Raw genomic sequence first — 26,975 nt, 5'->3', positions numbered from 1 at the left:
ATGCCATTGTTAAATAAAATACACCAAGGTCTTTATTACACTGCCTACTATAAGGGGCTACAGAAGAAATTAAAAACCATACTGTAGAAGCCTATAAATAAAACGATTCTCTGCGTGGGGTCTAGGGTATTTCAGGGGACTCTTTGCGAAATGAGAAAACTTCAAACGATATTGGGTCGTATCCAGGTGAGGGCAGAGGTGTAGGTGCATCCCTGGCAACTTTTTCAACATCCCCTACCCCCCCCCCCCCCCGTCGCGATTAATGGTAGTTACAACTCAAAAACAGCAGGCGCGCAATGTTATAGACGTTCACTTCCTATACGTAATGTACCTACCTATAATATTGCCCAAAAAAAATTTACGCACATACGGATCCCTTTAACTTTCCACGCCTATAAATATAAAATTACTTTGCAAAAAGTACTTTAGAAGATAAGTGTGGTTTTTAGCATCCCTAAAAAATACATTTGTAAAATTCGTTTTGTATATTAATAATTTAAGTAAAGATAAAGAGTTATATCGTGTTGATATTTTATGCGGCAGATATCGTACATTTAAAACTATACTCAAAAATGAATCAGACTCGCTATAAAATGATTAAAATAGTGTTTTTATTTAAAAATTAACTAGTAAAAAATCATCAAAAAATAAAAACGGAACATACGTATATATTATTACTTAATAAAATCATTGAAAGTATAATGCTTGCAATGCAATGCTAAGATAAAAATATACGAATATTAATATTGAATTTACATGCACTACTTTAAACTTATTTCACATGAACTTACGATCGCACTTACGCATTATCATTATATCTTAAAACTATAAATTTGAAAGAAAAGTATAAGTGTGCGCATGTATAATATTATATTATAACCATTCAGCTAGCTATAAATTGAATGGAATATAGTGACGTACACTTAAACGATAAGTAATTGTACGAGTAAACCTATCATAAAATAACCGACACACTGACGTTTAATGTGTGACTATTTTAAATCAGACCTATAATATATGAGTTAAGCCGTCATCGTGAGCAAGACGTGTAGATATTATAATATGCTAATATATGATACTATTAAATACTGATACTAAATTAATATCAAGTAGGTATATGATACTATTAAATACTGATACTAAATTAATATCAAGATATCATAACACCATTGAAGACGACGGTCGTATATGGTATTCGTCGCGAACGGATGGCTGCGGCCTATATATGTGTCGCGACATAAAACTGTCTCGGGTGTTTAAACACAACGGGAACACCGTACAATGTTCGAGGGATTTCGATACTTAAACACCTAACACTTATATGTACAGCCGAACGGGGTGGGTGAGTGGGTTGAAAAAGCTTTCGATAGTGCGATTTCCATTAACATGCAGGGTATATAGACTCTTAAGTAGAAACCGAGTGGGAGTAAGGGAGAATATACACGGGTTTTGTATAATATGGCCCACCGCGGGTATTGCATTACGCCTCGTGTGTGTGTGTGTGTTGTGTATAATTTTCAGGAAACTGGCATGCAGGGGAGCGAGTAACACGAATATCTTCCTTGTTTTGAATATTTCGACGGAAAGGGCTGAGGCCGATAAAACGCGATTTACAACATTGTGTTAGGAACGTATAGGAAATTTTAATTACGAACTAGCCGCATAATGGCACTGGGTGATAATGGGCTTTAGATTTATGAGAAAATGTGCAGTGTGGTTAATAGAACACAATGTTATAACTTATAACCAAAGTTTGGCCAAAAGCCCTTTGTGCGCTCTCCTAAACGTTATTCAAATATAAGAATTAAATAGAAGCGTAAATCATATCCGTTGTTTTTATTCATTCAACGCCATATCCCTCCTATACTAAGAACTTTTCATTTTTTATTCAACAATATTTTAAGTAGGTATTTACTGTATTTTTAGTACAGAATGTATGTTGAACATTTTATTTTCAATTCATCCAAAAATAAATAGTAAATAAATTTAATATGATATATAAAATACGAACCCCAAGACTTTATTCAAACTTTAATAAAATATTTATTTTTATTTATATATATTTATTGAGCTTTTATGTTTTGTACACTTTCAAATGTCATACACTCATACTATAAATAAAATAGGGCCACACACGGTATTCATTTTGATTACAACGAATTAATTATTTTATTTAGAAGCTATTTTAACAGTAGAATATTTTATCACAATCAGTATTATGTTTAATTTAATTCTGATAGATTAAAATTCAAAAATGGATTTCACCCGAAGTTATGTGTATCCTTTGTTTTTGTAATACTCGCAGAATACTTGATTAAAAACTAATATCTGTTATTAAATTATTTATAATTTAGGAAAGTATAATATAATTAATGTTGTTAATAGTTTAATACTAATGAAATTTAACAGATAATAGTTATTCGTATCAAATAAATGAACACAAGGTGAGTAATTTAATGATTCTGGAATACTGTAAAAAGCTTTTCAAAAAAATTTAAATATGAAATTCAATCACTTCTAAAATTCTTTACACAAATTGTAAAGAAATTTCATTATTTTAATAATATGAATTACATATATTATTTTGTACATTTTTTAAAATTAATTTACATGAGTTAATCGGATAACAAATGAATTCATGTATTAACTAAGACTTATAACTAAGGTACCTACAGGAATATTATTTGAGGTATATTTATTATTTGGCAGTATCTAATTATATAATTAATAAAACCACTTAGCAAATTTTACGCTAAGGAAACTAAACCTTTAAATGTAATTATTATAATTAATTTTAATTACTTAAACGAAAAAGCAAACTATGCGTTTGCGTACAACCGTAAAAACATTTTATTTGACAGAAAAAAAAAATGTTAAATACTGTGTTGGTAAAAAATTATATTGGAATATAATAACGAAATATAAAAGTATAGTGTAGATACCAAAACGACACATATACACGCGAGGAGTTAAGGAATTGAAATTTTCAATATGAGTGAATAACACTTTTAGTTAAGCCTATCCAATGACTAGTTAAACGTGCAAAGGGAAAATCACACGATCTTGTTGTTGTTATTATTATATATTATATTTTATCTCTATTTTTAAGACATACTCACGCACACGCCACACTCACGATTGTACATTAATCAAATTCATCGCGCTGGTAATACACCGCAGTATGCGAGAAGTTCACGGCTCACGCTCCTTTCCACCGCCCCAGCGGTATACGAGCGTGTTGATAAAAGTTGGATTGAAAACCTAGTTATTTATGTGTTGTCAAAAGTTTAAAGAAACACATCTTACAACGCTAAGTCCTATAAGCCACCAGTTCTAACCCCGAAAAAGTCTTTGTCGTAATAATAAACAATGGTAGTATATTGTATGATTTACGCTGGTTGGGGGGTAATTTCTTCGCACTTTAGCATAATGAAATACGAGCGGGTAAGAGTTTTTTTTAGCATCGCGGGGATCAGGTGTGTACGGAGTATAGGTATACGATCACTTTTATTACAGTTTAAAATGTACTGGTAGTTTGATGTCTATATTTGAATTGCTATACTAAGTGACTGTAAAAAATGATGTCGGAAATATTCAAAAGGTTTTATGGCTGTGTTTTCAGTTAGAAACCTTTTCGGAAACCTCAATTTATTTAAGTGCCGACATAACGGCAGAAAAAGTGTCCAAGATGGTCGAAAGGTAAGTACGAGAGATGCGCCGCTAGACATTGATAACGATGTTTACTTAAACGTATGATAGCCAAAAGCACTTGACTAGATGTTGTTTACGTGTTACCTTATGCAGTAGCTATAATAAATATAGCACGTGGAAATGTACCCTTAATACATTAATTTGTTTTATTATAATATCTTTTTTTATTATTATTATTTATAGCTACATCCATAATATTCGTTTTAATTTATACACCTATATAAGTATTAAGTGCCTCCATCCATTTGATAAAAACATGAAAATATTAATACCCACACCTGCAGGTATACCAACGATAATGCTGTAAACTTTATCTACTAATAAATAAATAAAAAAAACTCTCCGGTACATACATTGATCCAATATTAACTGAACCAAAATCTATAAGCATTCGTTTTCTGTAGTTTAATCGTCGTGCACACATAAATCAAGTTTTTTTTTTTTATTTGGTAAATGTCCAACTGAGGTTTCGTCACTAGTAATAAAGTGTTAATGAAGTTTGTGTCCGTTTCCGTTCTTTCTCTAGGATTTTAATGTAAGTATATTTCAGAGTAAGTGAGATTTTTGCAGATTTACTGATTAATTTGGAACTATGTTGCCAACTAACTGTTTCTTTAAATAGCATAAATATATCAAACTTCCGCGATAAAAAATAATCATAAATGAAACTTACACAAAATAAGTAAATAATTCTCAGTTATTACGAACAATATTATTCACATAATTTATATCATTATTATTCACGATTAATTTGAATTAAATCGCACGCACATATTTATAAATACACATACACATACAAATCTCTTTACATCACATTTAATTTCATTCTGGGAAGGCTTTTAATGTAGATATTTAAAACAAAAACATAATAATATATTTTATACTATACAGTATACACACTGCCACTGTTTTTACAATTATGGAACAATGCGTAAAAAGGAAAATTATATACTATTGTAATAGCCAATAATTATAAAAAAGTAAATGGGCTATTTTAAGAAAAACACTAAGTCTAGTATTAAAAGTCTTGCTCATTGAAATAACTTATTGAATTCATTAAATTAAGATATAATTGTGGTAACATGTTATTACTTTTCCTTGTATCCCGTTGATACTTAGCATACCTAGTGACAGTTGAATGGTATGAAGACATTCAAAACGTCTACAAGTGTCAAGTACAACAGTACTTAATCGGTAGATTGTTAGATTTACAGCCATTTTATCATTCAATTGTTCTTGTCGATAACACAAACTGTAGCAGAACTACATAGTTTGATTAATAGTCATATAAACAAATAGATAATGTTATAATAGATGTATGTTTAATAAGACGAATACCTACAGCCAATACAGGTAATATATATATATATATTGTATTTGCGTATATTCTATACACAGTTTGAACTTTAAATAATTGAAAACATAAATTTGTAAATTCAAAAACAGTTTCAATTTTGAGAGAAACTATTTTCAAGTTTGAACTGCACTCATTTCACCCATTTAATTATCAAAGTTCAACTGGGAAAAATAAAGAACGACTCAACGACGTATAATTTTGCCTATAAAAGCTTTTGCGGAATCCTATGGTTGTTGTTCTTAATGGGCTTTGACGTAGTTTAGGAAAATCTGTTAAACTGATATAATAAGCCAATTACGAGTCTAGACACATAACCCCAGCGTTGGACCTTCTGCAAGGAATCAGGGTGAAGTAAAATAGGCATAGAATATATAATAATTATTAGTAGATTTATGCGAAATGACCGGTCATAATCGGGGCTGCTGCGGTAGCTAATTGTCCACAGGCACGGTTTTATGATCCAACTGAGCGCCCGTTAAAACAACATTCTAAGGCAATAATCCCATCGATATTTTGTTGCTCCCCTCCAATATTCGAATGAAATATAATAATGGTCACCCCTCTATACCACCACCACATACTCGTCTGTCGGATTATGGTTCAAAAATGTTATATTACACGCATTGTAAAATTTATCGTACATACAAGAGGGGAAGGCACGGGATGTTCGTAATGAAGCCATAAATTAACATCTTGATGACAGGGGCACCTCCACTGCCACCCTCACAACGTCAAAGCATAGGTATGAACCGCAATTACAATAACAATTCATTATTGTTTGCATGTGTATATAGTGATAAAGATTTAGAGAACACGTCGGTTGCAACTGGACCCGAACATAAAATACATCGACTTCCTCCGACGTGCTAGAGGATATAATATAGGATATAAATATATAAAAAGAGAAATTATTATTTGACATATTAATAGGTATTATAATTTTTATTTATGTTTTTGCCATTTTTATAAAAAAAATATACCATACATACATGACAAAAACCTATCAAGATAATTTATGGCTTAAAAAAATCCAATATCCAAACTATGAGTTCAAAGTGAGGGTGTATGAATTTCTATAAATACTTCATACTGAAGATCTACAAACTTAGAGCTCAAATCATAATATCCACTCATACTAGTCCAAGTTTAATCTTTTTTAATAATATATTATTAAATATTAAAAGAACGAGATATACAGAGTAATTTAATCAATACGACATGCGCAACGAATAAGGCAGTAACTCAATTTTCCAAATTTTTATTTTTATTTTTTATAGGGTATCACTGTTTTTCTGGACGTCCACCGAAGACGGCAGTAACTCTATTTTACTGTGTAAAGCGTATGCAATAAAATTCAGTTATCTATTATAGAGACTAGACAGAAAAAGTTTGATTTTACATAATTTTAAAACTCAAAACATAATATCTTTGAAAAAAAATATAAATTTTACTATTTCATAATATATTATAATATTTAAATGAAAACTTAGATTTTGAGTTTTATTATGAAAACTGGAAAATTTTCCAAATACCGTTGGTGTATAGTTAACAAAATATTAACATGTAATAAACCAAATTTTTAAGTTTAATATGATTGGAGACCACAAACTTAACAAAATAATCCTATCCATTTTAAATTAATATAAACAACTATTTCAATATTTGATAACTATTGATGGTATTAAAACACTAATATAAAAAATGTAAATGTTGTTCAAAAATTGTATGTTAAAATATAATTTTAAAAAAGTATTATTTTAAACTACTTAAGACTTAGCTATGCAAACTTAAAAATATAAACATTTAATAATTATCCAACTTATACTACTACATATATATACTATTTTATAATTATCGACATTATAAAATATAGGTACCTGTGTGACGGTTAGGCCCATCTATGACCAATTTAAACCAACTCATCACATACATATCATACATATCTTACCTATGACTGTTCGTTAAACGTCGGTAATGTCTATTGGTATGAGTAATCACTAATCCATAATATAAATAAAATTATGAAAAACTAGAAGAATTCAAATTGATTTTTTTTTAATATTTTTATAACTACAAATATTTATAATAATAGAATTTATTTGGACGATACACAACAATTGCTTTTAATATACATTGTATTATTTAAAAAAAAAATATTTAAGTTATTACACTGAATTAGATTAACTTTTATTTTATTTTATTTTATGTCTCGGTAAATCAGCTAATGGATACATGCGTAGATATACTGCAGTACTTTCAAAATTAAAACTTGTACAACCATTTTAAACTAGGTAACAAAGAATATATTTCTTTTAACATATATTTAATTCATGAGAACCATACGAGTTTTGAACTTTGAATTAATTTAATCTTTGAGGATATAATACACTTTACACGAACAACTTTATTAGAAATAAAAATATTTTATCCAAAAATATATTAAATTAATTTAAATACAGATAAGTACACTACAGGCTAAACGTGTACAAATAATAGTTTGTTGGTCAAAAATAACCAAAAAAAAAAAATCATCCAATACAATAGTAAACATTATTTTATATTCAACCATTTATCCATAATATAAGTTCTAATTTTAAAATGAATAATATTTGTCCAAACATAAATTATGATAAAAAAAACTTGAAATAAAATAACATTGAAACGACTGCATAGGCTTTCTTTGAGTGTTACTCTTCTTAGTTTAACGTTCGACTTTATGTGCTTTCAATAACAATTGTTCAACTTTTCAGTTTTCTGAAGCTCCAAATAGTGAAAAAGTATATAGGTCTTCTCCCCTGCAAATTCGCCATGGGAATTCCCATAAAAGCGATTTATGATCAAGTCCGGTATGCGTTTTATTGTAGCCGCAAGAATGTCGTATGGACGCGTTTAAGCCCCGTAATAGAAACAAATAAGAATGACCAGCTAGGTTGTTATTTACACGGAACTATCCCTGCAGTCCTTAGGGAGCTGGAAAGGTCTAAGGCCTAGGCAAAAATGTACGAAAGCACTCGGGACAGTAAATCGTGCTAACATAAAAAAACTCGCGAAGCGCTACCCGACGCGTAGCACCTTCCTGTATAGTAAAAACAATGGAGGACCTCGTTCACAATTTAAATAGTCATTTTTATTATTTTATAGGTACCTATGCAATTTTAAACAATTGTAGCTGTATGCAAAAAAAACTACTTTGTAATTTTAATATTTTTTTTCTTTGATATAAAACAAAAAAATAAAGGACAAGTATTTACAATCAATTAATACCTACTATGAACTTTAAAATGTGTATACAAACCTAACATGTTTATTAAATATAAAGTGATCTGAAAACGAAAAATGAAAATACTTTCAATTTTTATTATTTTCATAGCAAAATAAGCAACTAATGAAAACAATATAATTAATGAGTATAAAATTTTCATTTTAACAACAAAATTAATGAAATATTACTCAAGGTATGTATAGTAATTATGCTGAACATTGTTTTTATATAGCCTATATATATATATACAGATTGATAAGACAACTAAGAAATATTCACTGAGATATAATTTTTCTATTTGTTTACATAAAAAAATGAATATTTGAGTATGTAAAACGGCTATTTCTTTGCATTTTCCATTTCTATTTACTTCCGTTTCCGCCTTTTGATTTCAGTCGCTTGCGGCAAACAGATGAAACGTTAATATGGGAATGTGACAGCTGTGCGTCTGAATGAAAATCTTTGAGAACAACCCTCTTTGGCTTTAGGTAAAAAAATAAAAACTCTCCATTTCAAAATCGTAAATATACCTCAAAAAAGATTTTTCTCTTACATCGATCTGCTATTTTTAAGTATATATATTTCTTCAGAAACCCTAACTTATCAAAGTAGTGACGTGGAATCAAAATTAATACTAACTAATGGTTCTGGGTAATATGTCACTTGTGATGGAATACTTCTTATATCCTGTGCAATGATAAATGACCTGAACAAATGTAATAAAATATAAAGTTGTCAGAGTTATTGGACAGATCGGCTTTTATGAAATCTGAAATTATACTTGACTGCAAGGAAAGTTGGAACTTTTTGTCCAGTAATTTATTTTTAACTTATAAGAAAAACGGGTTTCTTTAATAGTTTTGGACATTTAGAAAATTCTACAAATCAGATTGGACTATAGAATATGATATATAAAGACGGCGTTTTAGGTAGGCAATAACACTTCACTTATGAACAGAGTAGGATATTATGTAGGTTAGCAAGAAACAAAAATATCAAGGATGCGCATAAATAAAATTAATAAAATAATTTATAATATTGAAGATAGATAACGCTTTTATGTATCGCAAAGTTATTTCATTGGTCGTAAATCTATATTAATTCATTATGTTAAAACTTTTATAAAATACAATACAAATTAACGTCAAAACAATATAATATGTATGTATTATAATAATACAAATAAATATACATATATTGAATTTAAAAATAAAACCTTAGGTATAGGTATACTCTACTACTAAGCTTATATTAATAACGTAAGGCAATTTGACTTTTATTTAAAAAAAACATATAATATACTTACAGTCTACATTTGTTTTATAGAATTCGTATTTTTAGTATTGTTAGATAACTTTTTAAAAATATATGTAGTATATACCAAAAAAAACTAACTGTATCTTATATCACATGATTATATCATACTCAAATTAAATAACAAATGAAAAATCAAACCCTCAGAAAACATACACGCAACAGCATATTGTATTGTAAATTATTATTATTGTCAAATGTGGTTGGTTGGATTTTACAAAAGCTTTATCAGAAGGTTATACCATGTACTAACACTATACTAAAATAATAACCGTTATATTTGTAAAAGACTTCGACGAGTTCGTGTTGGACAATTTTTACAATGTAATCATTGTTTAACGGCAAATTGGGAGACTAAAGACGGAAATCCAATTGTAGAAATAACCTTATAGTTATGGTATCTCATTTCAAAACAGTAGGTACGTGTGACATAAACCGAAGAGTAACATGAATTTGCGGCTTCAAGGGTATATTATGGTCCAGACACTCAAGGAACGGTGCGAGTTTTTTTCATACTTTCTGCAGTGAAAAGGGGAAAAATCATCCTGTTTCACTCTCTCCCTTTTACATTTCGCAATGATAGTGTTGTGGCCAACCTAAAAGCTTTAGTTGTAACCGCCCTCGGCTGGCCACTGTCGTTATTAGTTTCGGATTAACAAAAGGGATGCCCCAGGAATGTGATCACGGAATGCAGACCACGGCGGAATCATAACCAAAAACAACAATTATTTTAACAGCATAAATCACTGAGGAGGACATACAACAACGGAATGCTTATCTCTTACGGTACATAAAACAAGGGTTTAGGTTTTGAACTAGAGGGGAAGTTGAATTTTCAAAAATATGGACCATTAACGTGCATATGGGAAAAATAATTTAAAACGAGTATTTTTTCTATATACTGCATTTTACAGTATACGCGTAAGTACAACTTTGGTGCCCACAAATAATGTGTTAAACTGTTTGTTTTTTAACAATTTTAAAATTAAACATCACATGAATAAACATTAAGACCGAAATAATAAATTGTACACTATGTGTAAAATAATACAACTAGTAAAGAACTTCTAAAAGCTAATATTAAAATAACAGAACACAAACATCACTCAAAACTTTACTTCTATGATAATATTGGACATTGGATGATTGTATTATAATACGTTTAATACGTTATAATATGCACATAAGACATATATCAGTATACCACACATTTTTACAAATAGCCAAGTTTTCTCTATTAAAGAATACCAATAGAAGTATGCGTTAATATAACATCCTAAAATTACTTATAGTATAATAGTAATAAATATATAATATTTTTGGCTTTAGTCATAATATTAGAAATAGCATCAAAATCTACAAACTATATAACTTTAAAAAAAATCTTTAATCATGTCGATACCTATTTCTGTTAGATTTCAACGCAAAACAGCTATATACGCTGTCGATATTGTTGGCATTGAGATATTTTAGTTATGATACGATTACACGAACAAAATAATAATTTTTCCATAACATGGGTCAAGCACCATCTGGAGGGTGGTGTTCTCAGAATACAAACGGCCTAAAAAGCACACAAGCTCCCCTCTATATATATAGTTTTCCAACAAAAATGTTGCCATTATTTGCACAGTTTTTAAAGCTCCAATTGAGAATTAAATGTAAAATGTAACCCATATCAAAATAAATAAAAATGGACGGTATCTTACAATTAAATAAATGCAAACAACTTTTGCCAAATAAATAATTTAACTGCTCCAAACATATTGTCATATCATAAATGAGTCTGCTTCGATTAACTGTTTTAATTATATTTATGTTTATACTATAGAATGTTCAATATAGTATACACGCATAGAATGTATGTTAAGTATTAAAGTATATACTATATAGTATATAAATTAAATTTTTCTTGTTAAGTACGATTTAAGGATGAACAATTGTTAATCCAATTAAATTTGTTGGCATATAAAAGACATTAAAATCTTATAAATGTAGATGTAAAATCCAAGAACTAAATTTATCTCTAATGTATTTTGAAAATAAAATAAGTAACTTTCCGTTATAATAGTTTTAACAAAGTGAAGCTAAGTTTGAAGATTAGATTGGAAAATATTGAATTTTGAACATTTTGATGTAACTACCACATTAGGTACAATAACATTTTTATAAAAAAATATTAGCAATATAATGGTAAACCTTAAAAAAAATAATTTAAATATTTAGATCTAAATGTAAATGTGTTTATTTTATTTATTACATAAATCTACTCCGGAAAATAAAACGGAAAAAAGCTTTTGTTGAAAGCTCAACAATATTTATGGAGGGTCCGAAAAATATAGATCTTATACACCCTAAATAACAGCATTCGAACCGGACGGACACTATATCCCGTGTGCTGGGAATAATTCGTTTCTGGTACTAAGGCGCTAGATGTTAGGGAGGTATATTTGAATCAGAATAAAACGATAAATCGGTTTTCCGGAACAAACAAACTGTATAAATGAGCATGAATAAAGAAAACATTTGGAATGTCCCTTCAGCGAAGTCGGTAGGAATAATGTTTAAAACCTATAGGTTAACAATTTATCGAATGCCATTGATATGTACACATAAATAAAAAGTCGAAACATATAGGTACATCAATTGTTTGTAAAATAAAATCATTGCTACAGTAGGTAGGTAAAATAATATTATGTACGTAACTGTACGCGATATGACTTGCAACAAGTGATACAATTTGGACAAGTAACTCAAATAGAGCAAAAATGTGTTGATTTTTTTTAATCAAATAAGACCAGTCTGGGAAAATGGTAACTTCAAACACGCTTCTCGTCACTTTAATTTTTGCAAAGAAAATAGGCGTAACGAATGCCATCACTTATACATTGTTTACACACGTCAAACCACCGCCATACCCTTAAACTCAGTTTAACACTGTCGTCGTCGTACCTACCTATCGATAAATTATTATTATTTCGGATAAGTATACCACTCACAGAAGCGTACGTGCACGACGAACGGAATAGCAACCGTCGGCAGCGACAAACATGTTTCATCTGCGGCCACAATGACAACGACGACAGCTAACACAATTTAATATCTATCGAACGTGAGTTAAATACACAGTACGTACATGTATACAATATTATTTCAATAACACGGATCGAACCGAACGCAATATATTCATATTTTCATACTTCGTCGAGTATTAGAGATTAAACAATTTACCACAGAGATGATTTATTTTTTGATAAGCAAAATAATTTATTTATAGATACCTTCTATCCCTCAAATATAATATTATCTTACCTGTTTAACGTGGTGGGTGGCGAATCGTAAAGGTCCGTAAGCATGTAGTCCAGGTCATTGGCAACGGCACTCAACAACTGTAACATAAATGTAAAGCGAAAACGTATAAGAAAAACATCAAGAATTAAGTGCTCTAATGTTTACAGCAAAGAGTAGTCATGGTAACTGGGAAAATACTGCATACGGTATAATATAATACTGATGATATTGTGTATGAATTACTTTTTATATAAGTACCCTTTTGTTTTTTCTATATTGTAAAAAAAAATTACAGCTTTTACAAACAAATATAATATGGTCCTAAACATACATTTTGTTTGTCATCATTATTATGTACAACTAATGTTGATTCTATTCAATTCTAATGAAACGTTTCATGGTTTTCAATTATAAAATTCCAACGACTATTGATTATAACCACGGTGATTATAATAATAAAACTAAACACAATACTTAAATTTCACTGAACTTACTAAATAATATATTCTTCGAATATTCCACTTGAAACTTAACAGTACAGACTTTGTGAGTTACATAAAAATTAAATACTCTTAAATCTAAACTATAGTCTATAACTGTAAAAACACATGATCAACGATTTATGTTTGTTGAATTAATTAAACACATCAAAATACACCGTAACAATAATTTGTAATAACTAATAACATTTTATGCAGTGGTGTTTTCCGACTATCAAAAAACATGACAAAAATATTATTTAAAATATCAAACAAAAAATGGAAGTAAAAATACTAATAAAACTATTCATAGAATAAAAATATACATTGATAGATCATAGAATATAGATATATTTATTTTCTAATTATTCTGACACTTCGTAATTTAATCATTTATAACTTTAGAATTAGAAACTTTTATAACATGCTTCTCAGATATTTCAATATTAACTAATGTAAATATTTTAAAATTTCTAATCAAAATTTATCCGCAATAATTTATTTTTTAGCTAATATATGACACAATGGTAACTAAATTACAAAATAACTTACATTAAAATATTGAATGAATTCCTCAGATTCATATAATACATAAATATTATAAATTAAAAATGATATTTCTATAATTTATCATTTATGACGTATGACGTATATCCACTATATTATACCTACATTGTTTAAATTATAAAATGAACTTTCTTAATAATTAGAATTTAATTTTTTTTTTGTGTGTTATAGTACATAGATAATGGTATTTTCACATTTTTGTTTAATTAAATTAATTATAGTTTTCTAAACTAAATATCAACTATTTACTGATTGTATCTTCATACATATAACTAATACTTATTTGAACTTTAATTATACACATATATTATTGTTATTCGTACTATCTACAGAGAATACTTTAATACCATATAATATATATATATATATACCTAATAATGATATATATATATAAAAAAAATTATTCATATAGCAACTTTACTAAATTGGAAAAGTTATTTATTAAGGAATAATATTAGTTTTTCGATATATAAAACAATTCTAAACGATTTTATCTTTTTATAACTTCTCCTAATAGGATAACGTTATTTTCTTTTGCATTCATAATATAAAACAGGACTATTGAATATTGATAATTTAAGTCTTAATATTAAACGGCGCTATATATGATTATTAGGTCAGATTAATTTGCAATAATAATTGTATAATTAAAACCAACAAGAAATATTTGCAATTTTCCTAACTTAAGAATATTTTATAATAAATTGGTTGGTCAAATAAAGTTTACTAACCACCAATAATTGGTTTCTAATTATTAGAAATCAAGCAGTTTTTTTTTATAGAATAGGTAAGGATAAAATAAAAATAATATATCAATAATTAACTATATTTAAATTTCAGATTGTTTATCTTAAATAAGCATTATATAAATATTTATTTTCAGTGCTCTTTTTGTGCATCAATAAACCATTATCACTATTAATACAAAATACAAAAAACACATAAATCAAAAATTTTAAAACTTCGTTGATTTCATATTTTGCTGTACAGATGTGTATGACAGTAAAAATGTCAGATAATCCAATCAGTGGAATACAATTATTTATTTACATGTAGGACAAGACTACTCGATCGATTTTTCTTGGAAATGCCGGGTGTCACGCAAAGAGAAATTGTCACCGACGGTTTAAGCTGCTTGTCTAAGAAAAAAAAACGTTCAAACCGGATCGCGTGTCATTCGGCTTTCAAGCCCCCGGTGTAACTTTACACGAGTCCTGAATATAAAAATAAAAAACAGAATGTGAAAGCTACACATGACCGACTCTTGGGAGAGACAGGGAGAAAAAGGCTTTTGCTACAGTACGTCACAAAAACGTAATTCACGTGATGTGCAAAAAAAACACTATTATTGGGGGAAAGAATATAGGTACACAATATACGATTCAATTACGTGTTCCATGTGCATTGTCAAGATTGCAGTTTTCATTAATGTCAGTAGTTTTCTGCTGCAGTTTTGAAATGAACTAGACAGTTTAATTGACGACATTGTAAATACAATTTGTCCAAATAGTGGTTTTTCTATAAACTTTGGAATTCAGTTTAACAATACATTCGTCCATTACACCTATCCAGATATTAAAAATAGTTCTTTTAATAGGTAAACATTTTACTAATTTTTTGAAAAAAATGTATGAATATAATAATAAATAAAATAATATAATATTATGATTAATGTTGTGAATTTCATATATCTAAACCTAAGACACGATTATAATAAAATAGGTAATTTAATAAAAAAAAATTAACTTCACTGAAAACTGAACAAGACAATAATCGAAACTTTTAAGGAAGAAAATATAATAATATAGCTATATTAAGCTACTATGAACAAATGTATATTATTTACAACGCAAAAAAATTATAATCATTATAAAGCCAATAACATTTAGTTTCATTTCGCAACAATTCATATAGATATATATACCATTATATACCTCATTTGTAATTAAGCCTTATTAAATTATTTATAACCTTCGGGTTTTTTTGTTGGTCCCATTTTTAATAAAAAGTTCTAAAAGTTTAAATTATCTCTATCCATTGGATTGAAATTTTATCTATTTTTAGGATCATTGTTTTTTTTTGTACTGTAAGAAAGACTTTAATTACATTGTGAAAAATAATAAATAAATATCAATACCTAAGTACGGTTTTTACAGAGCTCCACTAGGAATTTTTTTTGCATTATGATAAATTATCATTTTCTTTCAAATGTATAATATACAATCTAGCATGTGCGGCAAGCGAAGAGAGATAAGTGACCAATACCTTTTTATCTTGTCCTATTTTATTATTTTATAAGTTTGATCAATACATTCACAGTTGAATAAATTGTTTGTTTATTATTAACAGTGTAGTAAAAAAAAACTAAAAAAATACTCGTCCGTTAACGGGGAAAATAATTTTATTTCCATAAACAAAGTTTGTTAGCAAAATTATTTTCAGAATTTTTGTTTTAACGAGGGATACGGAGCGGAGAGTCGTTTATGTAAATGCGAAACAAAATCAACGAAATCCTTTCTCGGCAGTACCTAACCCGGGCTGTTGTTGATGGAATATTACAATAACCGTGGATGTGCGGAAGAGATTTGTTTTGGTGTGAGAGAAATCATAAAGAATACCACCACCACTGCAGTTACCTACACATTATTTTATATATATGTATAAGTACATAGGGGGTAGGAAAATATGTAAATATCGGAGAGAAGCAAGGGCGACGGTTATGATACCTCGTTTCGGGGTTAAACGCGAAAAATATGCTAAGATCACGGAAGTTATCTTAAGGCGGACCAAAAGAGAATTGAATAAACGGAATACTTTCGCATATACTACGTGATATTGCACCTGCAAAAAAACTGACACACACACTTATATATATTTATACATACATAAACATTATATATATACATATATACAATATAACGGCATAACAGCCACAGCACATAAATCATACATCACGACCAAGATTTATTTTTATATTAATATTAAATACGTGAAAATCATATATATTGCATAACACCCGAGTAAAAAAAATCTATTATGAAATATAATTTATGTTATTTTAATGATTAGAGAGATTTTAATGTTTTTTTAGATGTGGCTTGACGCAAAGTTTTTGTTTTAATTCCAGTAAGAACCACTTTTGTGGAATCTTGTTATTAATTTACAAGCCTATAAGTATTAAAATTCAAATTTTACGAATTTTTAACTTGGAAAAATTGTGGTCGTTTTGGAATATTTTGTCAAAAATTGATCTTCAAACGCTTATAAAAAAAAATTATGACCATATTATATTTTCTAAAAACTTACAGAAAAACTTTCATACTACAAAGTCTCGTGCGCAACTACAAAAGATTCGTTAAATATAATTAAATATATTTGATTCAAATTTAGTTTGGTTCTCGAAAATATTTCGTTATACAGAAAATTTTGGTATATTGCTGTTCGTTATATGAAAGTTTCACCTATATTAATTGCTGTTTAAGAACAATTTGAACTTTATTACTAAATACATATACATTATTTTGTTTCTTTGATTAATAAATAAGTATGTCACTTTCTTTAAATAACAATAATCAATAGTGAATAGGTGTTAGTTATCAAAATTAAACAAAGCATTATTATACTAGGATTTTTTTCTATAAATGAACCTGGATATTGTTTGAACGAACATCTGACAAAAGAATAAACAATGTACTTTAACGGAGATTCTGACTCCAATCTAGAAGAATAAATGACAAATAATAACAATACATCAAACATTACTTGAAAATACTTCTACAAAATGGGAAAATATATTTTAGTATTTATTTTTTTTAATGTCTTCGAGGGTAGGTCGATGTATTTGGACCTTCAGGCTATGTAGACGGTAGAGTATAATGTTTGTACGAATATTTTGAAAACGATAGTCCTTCGCCTCCCTTTTTAAATAAGATACAAATAATGATTTGGTTTTTCCCCTCGTAAGTCGACTCATCATTATAGAAATATTACAACAATAGTTCATCCCTCTCTCCTCCATTATTAAAAGAATAAAACATTAAGCCTGTAATAATAATTATTAAGCTTTGTAAGTACTATAATACATAATGTGATTACAGTGTATGAAATAATAAACAGTATGCGCCTGATACATGTCATACAATTGTATTTTATTTATTGTATTAATATTTTTACCCCTAATAGTCTAAAATGTGCGCAATATATGCGGTCTTAAAATTGATGGATTGTCAATTAAAATTAATTATTTTTATTTGTATTATTAATTAATTAATACATAAGTATAGGTATTATTTAACAATTACATAAGCTTTAAACTATATATTTAAAATAACAATACATTTAATGTATTATAATAACCACATTTGCTAGATTAATGAAAAATGAAACAAGGTAATTGTGTATAAATTGAAATATACTTATTTAAATGAAAAAAAACTACAGAAAACAATACCAGACATTTTAATGTAATAATGTTGTAAAATTTGTACAAATGAACTTAAAATATGATTTTAGTATTATAGAATTAAAGAAAACATATTCCATATTTAATTTATTATATAGAATACAAAATATTATATCGGCACATTTTAAATATATATTTACGTTGATTGATAGTATTTAAATTATCATAATTTAAAAAATTGCCATAAATGCGCGTGCATTTTGTAGTACTTACATGTGATCGTATACATAACTATATAGACTGTAAACTATTATGTGTACATAGACTTATTAAGTATTTTAGTATAATTCAAAAATAAAACATTCTAAATTGTATAAACTAATTAATACATTGACATCGCTATTTATCACAAATATAATGTTTTCTACGATGGCCTACTATATGTATAGTTACTATATTATTAAAATATTCTTGTACATATTTTTCTTTATAAAATTGTTGTACCTATTTAACATTATTTTAAACTAAATGTTTAATTTAATTATGACTCTTCAGTCAACACTCTATAAACTAAACCACCATAAGATGCTTTTGTGTGCTCTCAAAAAGGTCGTTATTCTCGAGTACCACTCGCTTGGTGACTGTATATTTTCACAGACGAAAAAAGGGGGAAAAACACGTAGCAAAAGACCGATGACCTAACGGTATGCACTCGAAATGGATTCCGTCTGAATTCAAGGGATAAATTCGTACAACTGGAACTTTATAAATCGCTATTAGCAAACGCAGGTCGTTTTGTATATTATGAACCAACTGACGACGAAGGGAGTGATCAGAGTGGAAAGAGGCAATATTAGCGAAACCTGGACAAAACGTATTGCTCCTTTCCAGTTCGAAGGTAAGCCCAATTTGTCTTCACACACCGTTTCCCCTTTTATATGAAGAAATTCAACAATATTTCACATCGAAATTGCCCACACTTTCAGTCTTCCCAAAGGGGTAAATCAAATTCAAAAAACCGATGGATTTATCTTCAGACGCTGCAAAATGTTTCTAACATATTGTGTTACAAATATATGAGCACCACTTCATGACCCTATAAATGTCGAGTCGTGTAAATTGTATATATACATGCTCAATTCAATAATTATAATTGTATTATTTTTTTCACTAAGCGCAAACGACTATAAATGCTATAGACAAATTATTTTCATGTAGAAAATAGAATGTAGATATTAAGTATTCATACTTCATACTTATTTTTAAATTACTTAAACAATTAAAAAAAATTCCAAGAAAATATAATTAATTATTAGGGTCTTAAAAGTCTCAAAATCAAAACATATTATTTTCGGTGAACATAAGTTTTAGATGTATAAGTTTTAGATGTATAACTTTATACATTATTAGTACATTACCTCTATATCAAATGATCTAACAATAAAGCAATACAACCTGATGCCTATAATACCTAGGTATACTATAGGTTTAACCGATGTGTGTAACTAATTTTAGTTTATACAATAATTTTTTACCTACCTATAGAGACGTATAAATTTAAAAATGTATACCAGGTTTTATAAATGCAATATAAGTCTATAATTAAGATTATTCAAATGTACAGTAGATGATTTTGAAAAATGTATTTACCTATATGACGTTATAATACGTTATCCAACGTTTGAAGATAATATAACATTATAGGTACATAATTTCTACAAAGACATTTTGAAAAAAAAGCCTATACATTTTAACAATATTTAAACAAATTTTTTTTAAATTTTTAAAAATACTTATAACTGTGTCCGGAGACTAAAATTAAACGCATAGGAAAATTTAGGGGGTTATGAGAGTAAGCAATCTTGAGCTATCGCCCCAGACGTCACTTTTGTAGGATGGTCGTCTTTTATATGAACACACCTAACTGCATTATAACAATTATAATTATATTGTATAATCAAATTTGTATTATAAATCTTATTATAATTCTAGATTATTTTCTAACTATATATACCTATACAAGAAACTTTCGAAGAATGTATAGATGAAAATATGTGCGCCTTAATGCGGCGTAATGAGGCATTTATCTCGTAACTTATTCGCTTTAAGTATAAAAACAAACATTTTTAGATTTGTATATCGTATATGCAACTATTATTTAAGCATAACTAGTTCTTCAACGAATATTGATACATGGATATAAAAGTTGTACAAGATAATTGTATTTGAAATTAATGTTTTTAAGCAGGGCTCAAAATGTCTAGCAAATACATACATAAATCTTAGAACATCCAAAGTAAGATAACATTAATTGTTACACGCTTTTCTGAAAAGAAATTTCAATTTGCTAATTTTTGCAAATTTCCAATTTTTGCTACTTTTAGGTATATTCTTATAAATTAATGGAATCATACACATTTTGTTGAATTATTTTGATATCTGCTCATAGATTAAGTCTAAAATGGGAATTCAAATTATTGGAAATTTATCGAAAACGCTTGTATATTGAAGTGAATCATTTTTTTTAATAACAACCAGTACCTAATTCCTGGTCATCTTATATGTACCATTGGTACATAATATATTATACCATTATACTACTATATTACTATACTTACATAAATGGTATGATATAAAAAGTATTTTAAAGAATAAAAATGAAAAAAAATTTAATGTGGTTTTTAAAATGTAATTTTCCATGTCCCAATTTTTAATGCTATTTATAGCGCATATTTTGACGTTTTTAAGTGCAAATTAAAGCACGAAAAAGTATACTTTTTAGTGATATAACTTCCGAACCCTACTTAAAGTAATTAAAGAATATAATTGAATTACCTAACTATAATATTAAATAAAAACAGTTACTTTATAACCCCGAAAATTAATTAAACATAATTATTAAAAACTTTGTGGTAGGTATACCTAATGTATTTAAATATTAGTATAATATTAAACAATGATTTTCTCTACGAAAGTAACACAGTTTTATTTAAAACCATTATAGGTATTTTTATATTATAGCTTACAATAGAAATTCGAATTATATCCTTTTTTAGAAAATGTAAAGCTACACGTAAATTTAAAAAAAATAACAAATTATTGTTTTTCACTAAATAAATTATATATTGTACTTCATTGCCTAATTGATAGTAAAATAATATTCTTGGATTTAATTTTTTTTCGAACTTCAAAGTATAATATAATATTACTGAACCTGATAACTGTTCTTTAAATAATTATATGAATCATGTTTTAATTTTAATTCATCGAACAATGGATACAATTTAAAAATTGTTTTTAAAAGAATAAAAGAACTCTTCAGTCCCTTACTTGTTTTACAACTAAGTACTCTCACACTTGGCCTTACCATAGTTAATTAAAAATTGTGAACTCTTCTTTTATCATTTAAAAAATAATTTTTCATAAAACTTAAATTCAAAAACCAACAATACATTTTTAATTTTATCTAAAAATATAAATAAAATTATCATGTGAGCGAACTAAACAATTTTTCTTTGTAGATAAAAACAACCTAAAGACCAATAATATTATGGGTACAAAATTACTTATTAAACAGAATTACTTATCTTACATTCTTACCAGCAGCCGATGTACGTACGTCGCACGATTTATACACAGTCTTAGTTATAAGTACTTATAACGCCTGTACCACACTACATGATATATTTATAGTGACGTATAGACATTAGACATATTATATACATAGACGAATAGTGTGTGCAATAGGCAACGTTATTAAAAAAATCTATTCTAGAATCATTATTGGTATTGAACGACCGGAACAATTAAAAATTTATCGAGTTTAAACAACCTCAAAGAACAACAACAATTCTTACTTACTAAACAACTCGAGTATAATATTTAGGTAGGTAATAGGTATTACAAAAACTGGATTCAATTCTTTTCATCAATTTTTTCGGTTAAAATGTTTTAAAAACAAAATTAGTAAAACATAATTATTATACATCAGTAGCATATTAATTATTTTAGTATTCGAGTAAAGGCTAAGTACCTAAATTGATAATAAAAAATAAATATGCGTAACGGCCTGGATCAGATGTCGGATTATACACAGATGTTAATTTACATAGAAATGGCGTTTAAACATCGATTACGGCAAGCTGTCCGGTCAACCTTAAATGAATTGTAAGTAAATGAGAAAAAAAGCCTACCCTTTTTGGAATATTAATAACCGTTGTGGACTGTGGTTAACATTTACCATGCAATCAAACAAATTACTCACGTGCGTCGTACAGTAATCAAACAGCTGATAATATATAAATTGATAAATATACATTTTTTTCCATATTATACATTTTGCCTTTTGGCTTTTATCAAATGTATATAATTGCATAAAAATCGTACGTGGAAAATATAATGTATTGTCAAGTCATAAAATACAATACTAAATTATTTATAATTTTGTGAAGGACAAATGAAAAAAATTAAGATGTGCATACAGTATAATATAATTGTGTATTTAATGTTAAATTTTACTCAAGTTACCTATATCAAAAAAAATATTGTTTTTATTTAAATATTAGTTTTGTTTACATTGGTACTCAAAACAAAAACGCCTTGATTAGCGATTCGGGTTTCTTAAAAACAACTATACTTTAAAAATATTTTGTACGAAAACATTTATATTTTACATAACTTATGTAGCTATATAAATATCAAGGAAGTTTACAGTATGTCACGTGTTAAATAAATTCTTGAATTTCGTCCAAATTTACGATGAAAAACTTATCATTAAAATGATTTAAAAACCTCAATTTCGAATTAATTAAATAAGGGGGGACAAGTACAACTGCTATAAACGTAACTGGATTTATATAGTTTTAGAAATATACTTCTAGAAATACTGGCATACTATCAAAGACCAAAGTATCAACACGTACTAACTAAAATGAAAACGTCATGAGTTATAAACGGAATTCGTCATCTTTTTAATTTTAACAAAATTGAATCATAGTTCTTGAAATTAATCTTGAATTTATCTGAGAATTCTGAATTGTGATCATGAATAATATTTAATGTTTTAATTAATGTTAAAAACTAATATAAATATTAATGATAACGTGAGTTGAAATAATAATATTATGCCTACCTAATACATGCTATATTTTATACTATCTGCAATTTTACAAATTGTATAATATACCTCTAATAAATCTCAACAAATGTTTTAATTTTAACTAAACTATTAACATAAATATTAAATATACCTAACATGTTATGATTCAACTATAGGAAAAATGAATTTATTCAATCGTTTTAACATATTTTCTTTGATAAAATGTAAATACTATACTTACACCATTTTAGCTTTATATGATATTATTCAACTCGCAACTTTTTTATTTACTTAGGTTGTAACTTGTAAGTATCCACCTACTTAATTAATCTTTTAAATTAAAACATGCTTTTTTAGACTTTTAGACCATTTTTATAACAAATAGGTAATTTAATAAGAATTATAAAACAATACCTATATCATTGTTGAGTAATAAAATGTATTTTTATTGTACACTTATAAATTTAAAAATAAATACAACAGAATACAAATGTTTAGCACTTATTTCTTTTTGACATAGGTAGTTACTGCATTTAATTATCCAAAAATGGTGAAGATTTGTTTTAAAATAAGTGTTCAAATAACAAAATGAAAATAATAATTTTAAAACCTAAATTTAATTATTATTGAAAAAATGGAAGTACCTAATGACATAATCTACATAATATACTTGAATATTGTTCATTATTCAGGTTAGGGAATTTTAGAATTAGTATGTTTTTCTTAGATAGTTAAATAAATAGCAAAGTAAAATAAACAACACCTATATACAGATGTAATCCCATTATTTTTTTTTAAGAGTATACTAAATTACACAGCCGTTAAGTACCAAAATACTACCGTATAGTATCGTATATACAGCCATAATTTTGTAAAAATATCTTGAGAGTATGCGGTGTGTATTATGTAATATATCCTGTGCCCTATGGGAACCCCTGCCTAAATAAATAGATATAAGAATTCAAAAAAAGAATCCCAAATTTTATTTAGTATATTTTTAATATTTAAGTTGTATGCTTATTAGAACATACTTTCACAATATTTAGATTGTATGTCCTTTTCTTTAACAATACTGTACATAAAAAAAAATTATAATAAAAATGTAATCTAAGAATTTAAATACCTATATTATTAACCAACAGTTGTAAATATGTAACTATTCAGTGCTTTTTTGCTTTTCCCTACGATAAGCTTTGCGCTCCTTGCACTCAATGTAAGTATTTATATAAGTATGATTATTTTTTTTTTCATTAAAAAATCAATTTACATTGACAAAGAAGCAATATAATTAACAAAATAGAAAAAATTAAGTGTACAAATAAAAATTTCAATTTTAAATACTTCAGAAATGTATTAAATAAAATAAGTAGGTACCTAAAGGTGGCTGTTAAAGATAATATAGGTACCTAATTAAACAAAATATTATATGACATAAATCATTATTCATTAACATTTAAATTGTACTACTAAACTTTATTTCATTAACATTATAGTTATTACATATGAATAATAATATGTCATTACTCATTATACATTGGACAAACAAATCAATAATCATTTCTTTATCAATAATAGTTATAATTTTGTATGTAGCAAGTCTTCAGAAGTATACTAAGTAATAACTCTATCATTAAATTCAAGTTTATCAAAATAGTTAATTACTTACCAACAAAGTAATAGCTACCTAACAAATAATACATAATATGTGTAAGTGTAGTTTTATGTTGCTGTGGAATATGTATAGTATAATATGAAAATAGCAAGGTAAAACCAGAGCACAAGTAATACAATTACTATCAATATCAATTACAATTATATTGATGGGTTTTTTTTAGATTTAGGTACGTGAAAGAAATAAATTTAAACTACGGAAAACATATTATCATTGTAACACAAATTTCAAATATTATATTTTATATGATAAATATGTAAAATAGACTAATATAAATCATCTAAACCATAAACATAACGAGTAACAACACATTTCTAATAGTGGATTTTGCTGTTTACACAATGAAAAATAATTGCAAGTAGGTACTCACCAGCATATAAGATGAGCCGGCTGCGGCAACCGGTCTCTGTTCTTCATTATCCGCACAGTCATCGGCCATATTATCATCCGCGAGCTAAATACCGAATAAGCCATCAATATACCATACCATTGTGATAAATGACAATAATAGGATGTACGAGACGCAAAAGAAGAGTATTGCATTCGAATCGTACGACAAATATGCACTCACCATACTTTGACCATAGAGTTCACATGAATATGTCTATGGGACGTGTACAGCCGACGCGAAAACACGTCACAGTTGTATTTTGTTCTTGCTGGTAAACGGATTGAACGGAAAACGGGACGGATCGCAAAACGATATCGCGACGTAAGATTTTTATACCGAAAAAAATGATATTTGCCTACCTACGATTTCTTTTTTTTTCGTTTTTAAATATAACCGACAACCGCCGGAATTTGTATTCGAGACGGTCGCCGACAATAACATTACAATTTACAATGGCAATAATAAACAATAATAACAACGATAAAACGGCCCGAAGTTTTGCGTATGGTACCCCGATCAACAGGTCATGATAAGGTGATAATGAAAAAATAATAATAAATAAATAACAACATAGTATATGTGTATTATAATGGTGTATTACGTTACGGCGGTGAAAGAAAAAAATTCCCCGACGACAACGTAGCCGGGCACAGTGTGACCGGCGCGCGCACCGATTCGGATGTGTGGGCCGAGCCGGTTTGTACTTTATGTAGTTTGTACACTGACTGCAGCCGTGGCTGAATATCCAGACACGGTATTAAAGGTATCCAACGTTCGTTAATAGCTGGTATTCTGGAAAGTTAGATACCTATGTAGTTATTTTATTTCCAATTTTTGTTTTCCTACTTGTCTCCCTGTTGTATTATTGTTTAATTCATTTAAATATTTAATAGAGTATATTATAATAATGTATGTTGTTTGTTGTATAGGTATCTACTAAATCTAGTATCTACCAACTACCAAGTACCAACGACCTATATACCTATTTAATATAATTATTAACACAAATGTCCCCATAAAGATAGCATAATTTAATTATTTAATTGCTTAAATTATAGTTTTAATTTTATTGACTTCGAAATTGAAAATAAATTGTGTCTAATTAGACAGGAGTATAATGATAAACAAAAATAATGTATTTACTAAATTAAAACAGATTAATAGCGTTAATGAATTTCCTAATTTGATGCTTAATTATTAACTATTAAATTATGCATATAATTTGATTACCTTATGCCACATGGTAATATAATTACTCTATAATGTAATATAATTGTAATCGGTACATATATTACATTTATTACTGTTCTGGTCCCATTTTAAGAAAATGTTAAGTGGGCTGTTTAGCGAATGCTTCATAAGCGCAAATAGGGGGGGGGGGCTTGAGAGGCTAAACCCCCCAAACATTTCCTACATTTTGTTTTAAACTTA

The 26,975-nt window shown here is 27.7% G+C and overlaps 1 protein-coding gene across 3 annotated transcripts in view; it reads right to left on the bottom strand.

Annotated features, from left to right (window-relative positions):
* Nucleotides 1–26,108, bottom strand: part of LOC132940287 (protein sprint) — a 93,555-nt gene extending 67,447 nt beyond the window's left edge. The window contains exons 1-3 of one of the 3 annotated variants that reach the window (XM_061007788.1): nucleotides 25,725–26,108; nucleotides 25,524–25,607; nucleotides 12,957–13,033 (exon numbers count right to left, since the gene is read on the bottom strand). In XM_061007788.1, coding sequence (XP_060863771.1) covers nucleotides 12,957–13,033; nucleotides 25,524–25,607; nucleotides 25,725–25,727 — 164 coding nt within the window. In that variant the 5' untranslated portion in view covers nucleotides 25,728–26,108. The remainder of the gene's footprint in view (nucleotides 1–12,956; nucleotides 13,034–25,523; nucleotides 25,608–25,724) is intronic. The other 2 variants (XM_061007787.1, XM_061007790.1) reach the window with 2 other exon arrangements.
* Nucleotides 26,109–26,975: the final 867 nt, after the last annotated feature.

Source organism: Metopolophium dirhodum, chromosome 3, assembly GCF_019925205.1.
Source record: "Metopolophium dirhodum isolate CAU chromosome 3, ASM1992520v1, whole genome shotgun sequence".
In the NCBI taxonomy this organism is placed as follows: Eukaryota; Metazoa; Arthropoda; class Insecta; order Hemiptera; family Aphididae; genus Metopolophium; species Metopolophium dirhodum.
The sequence above is the reverse complement of the archived record's forward strand: the minus strand, read 5'-3'. Positions and strand labels throughout refer to the sequence as shown.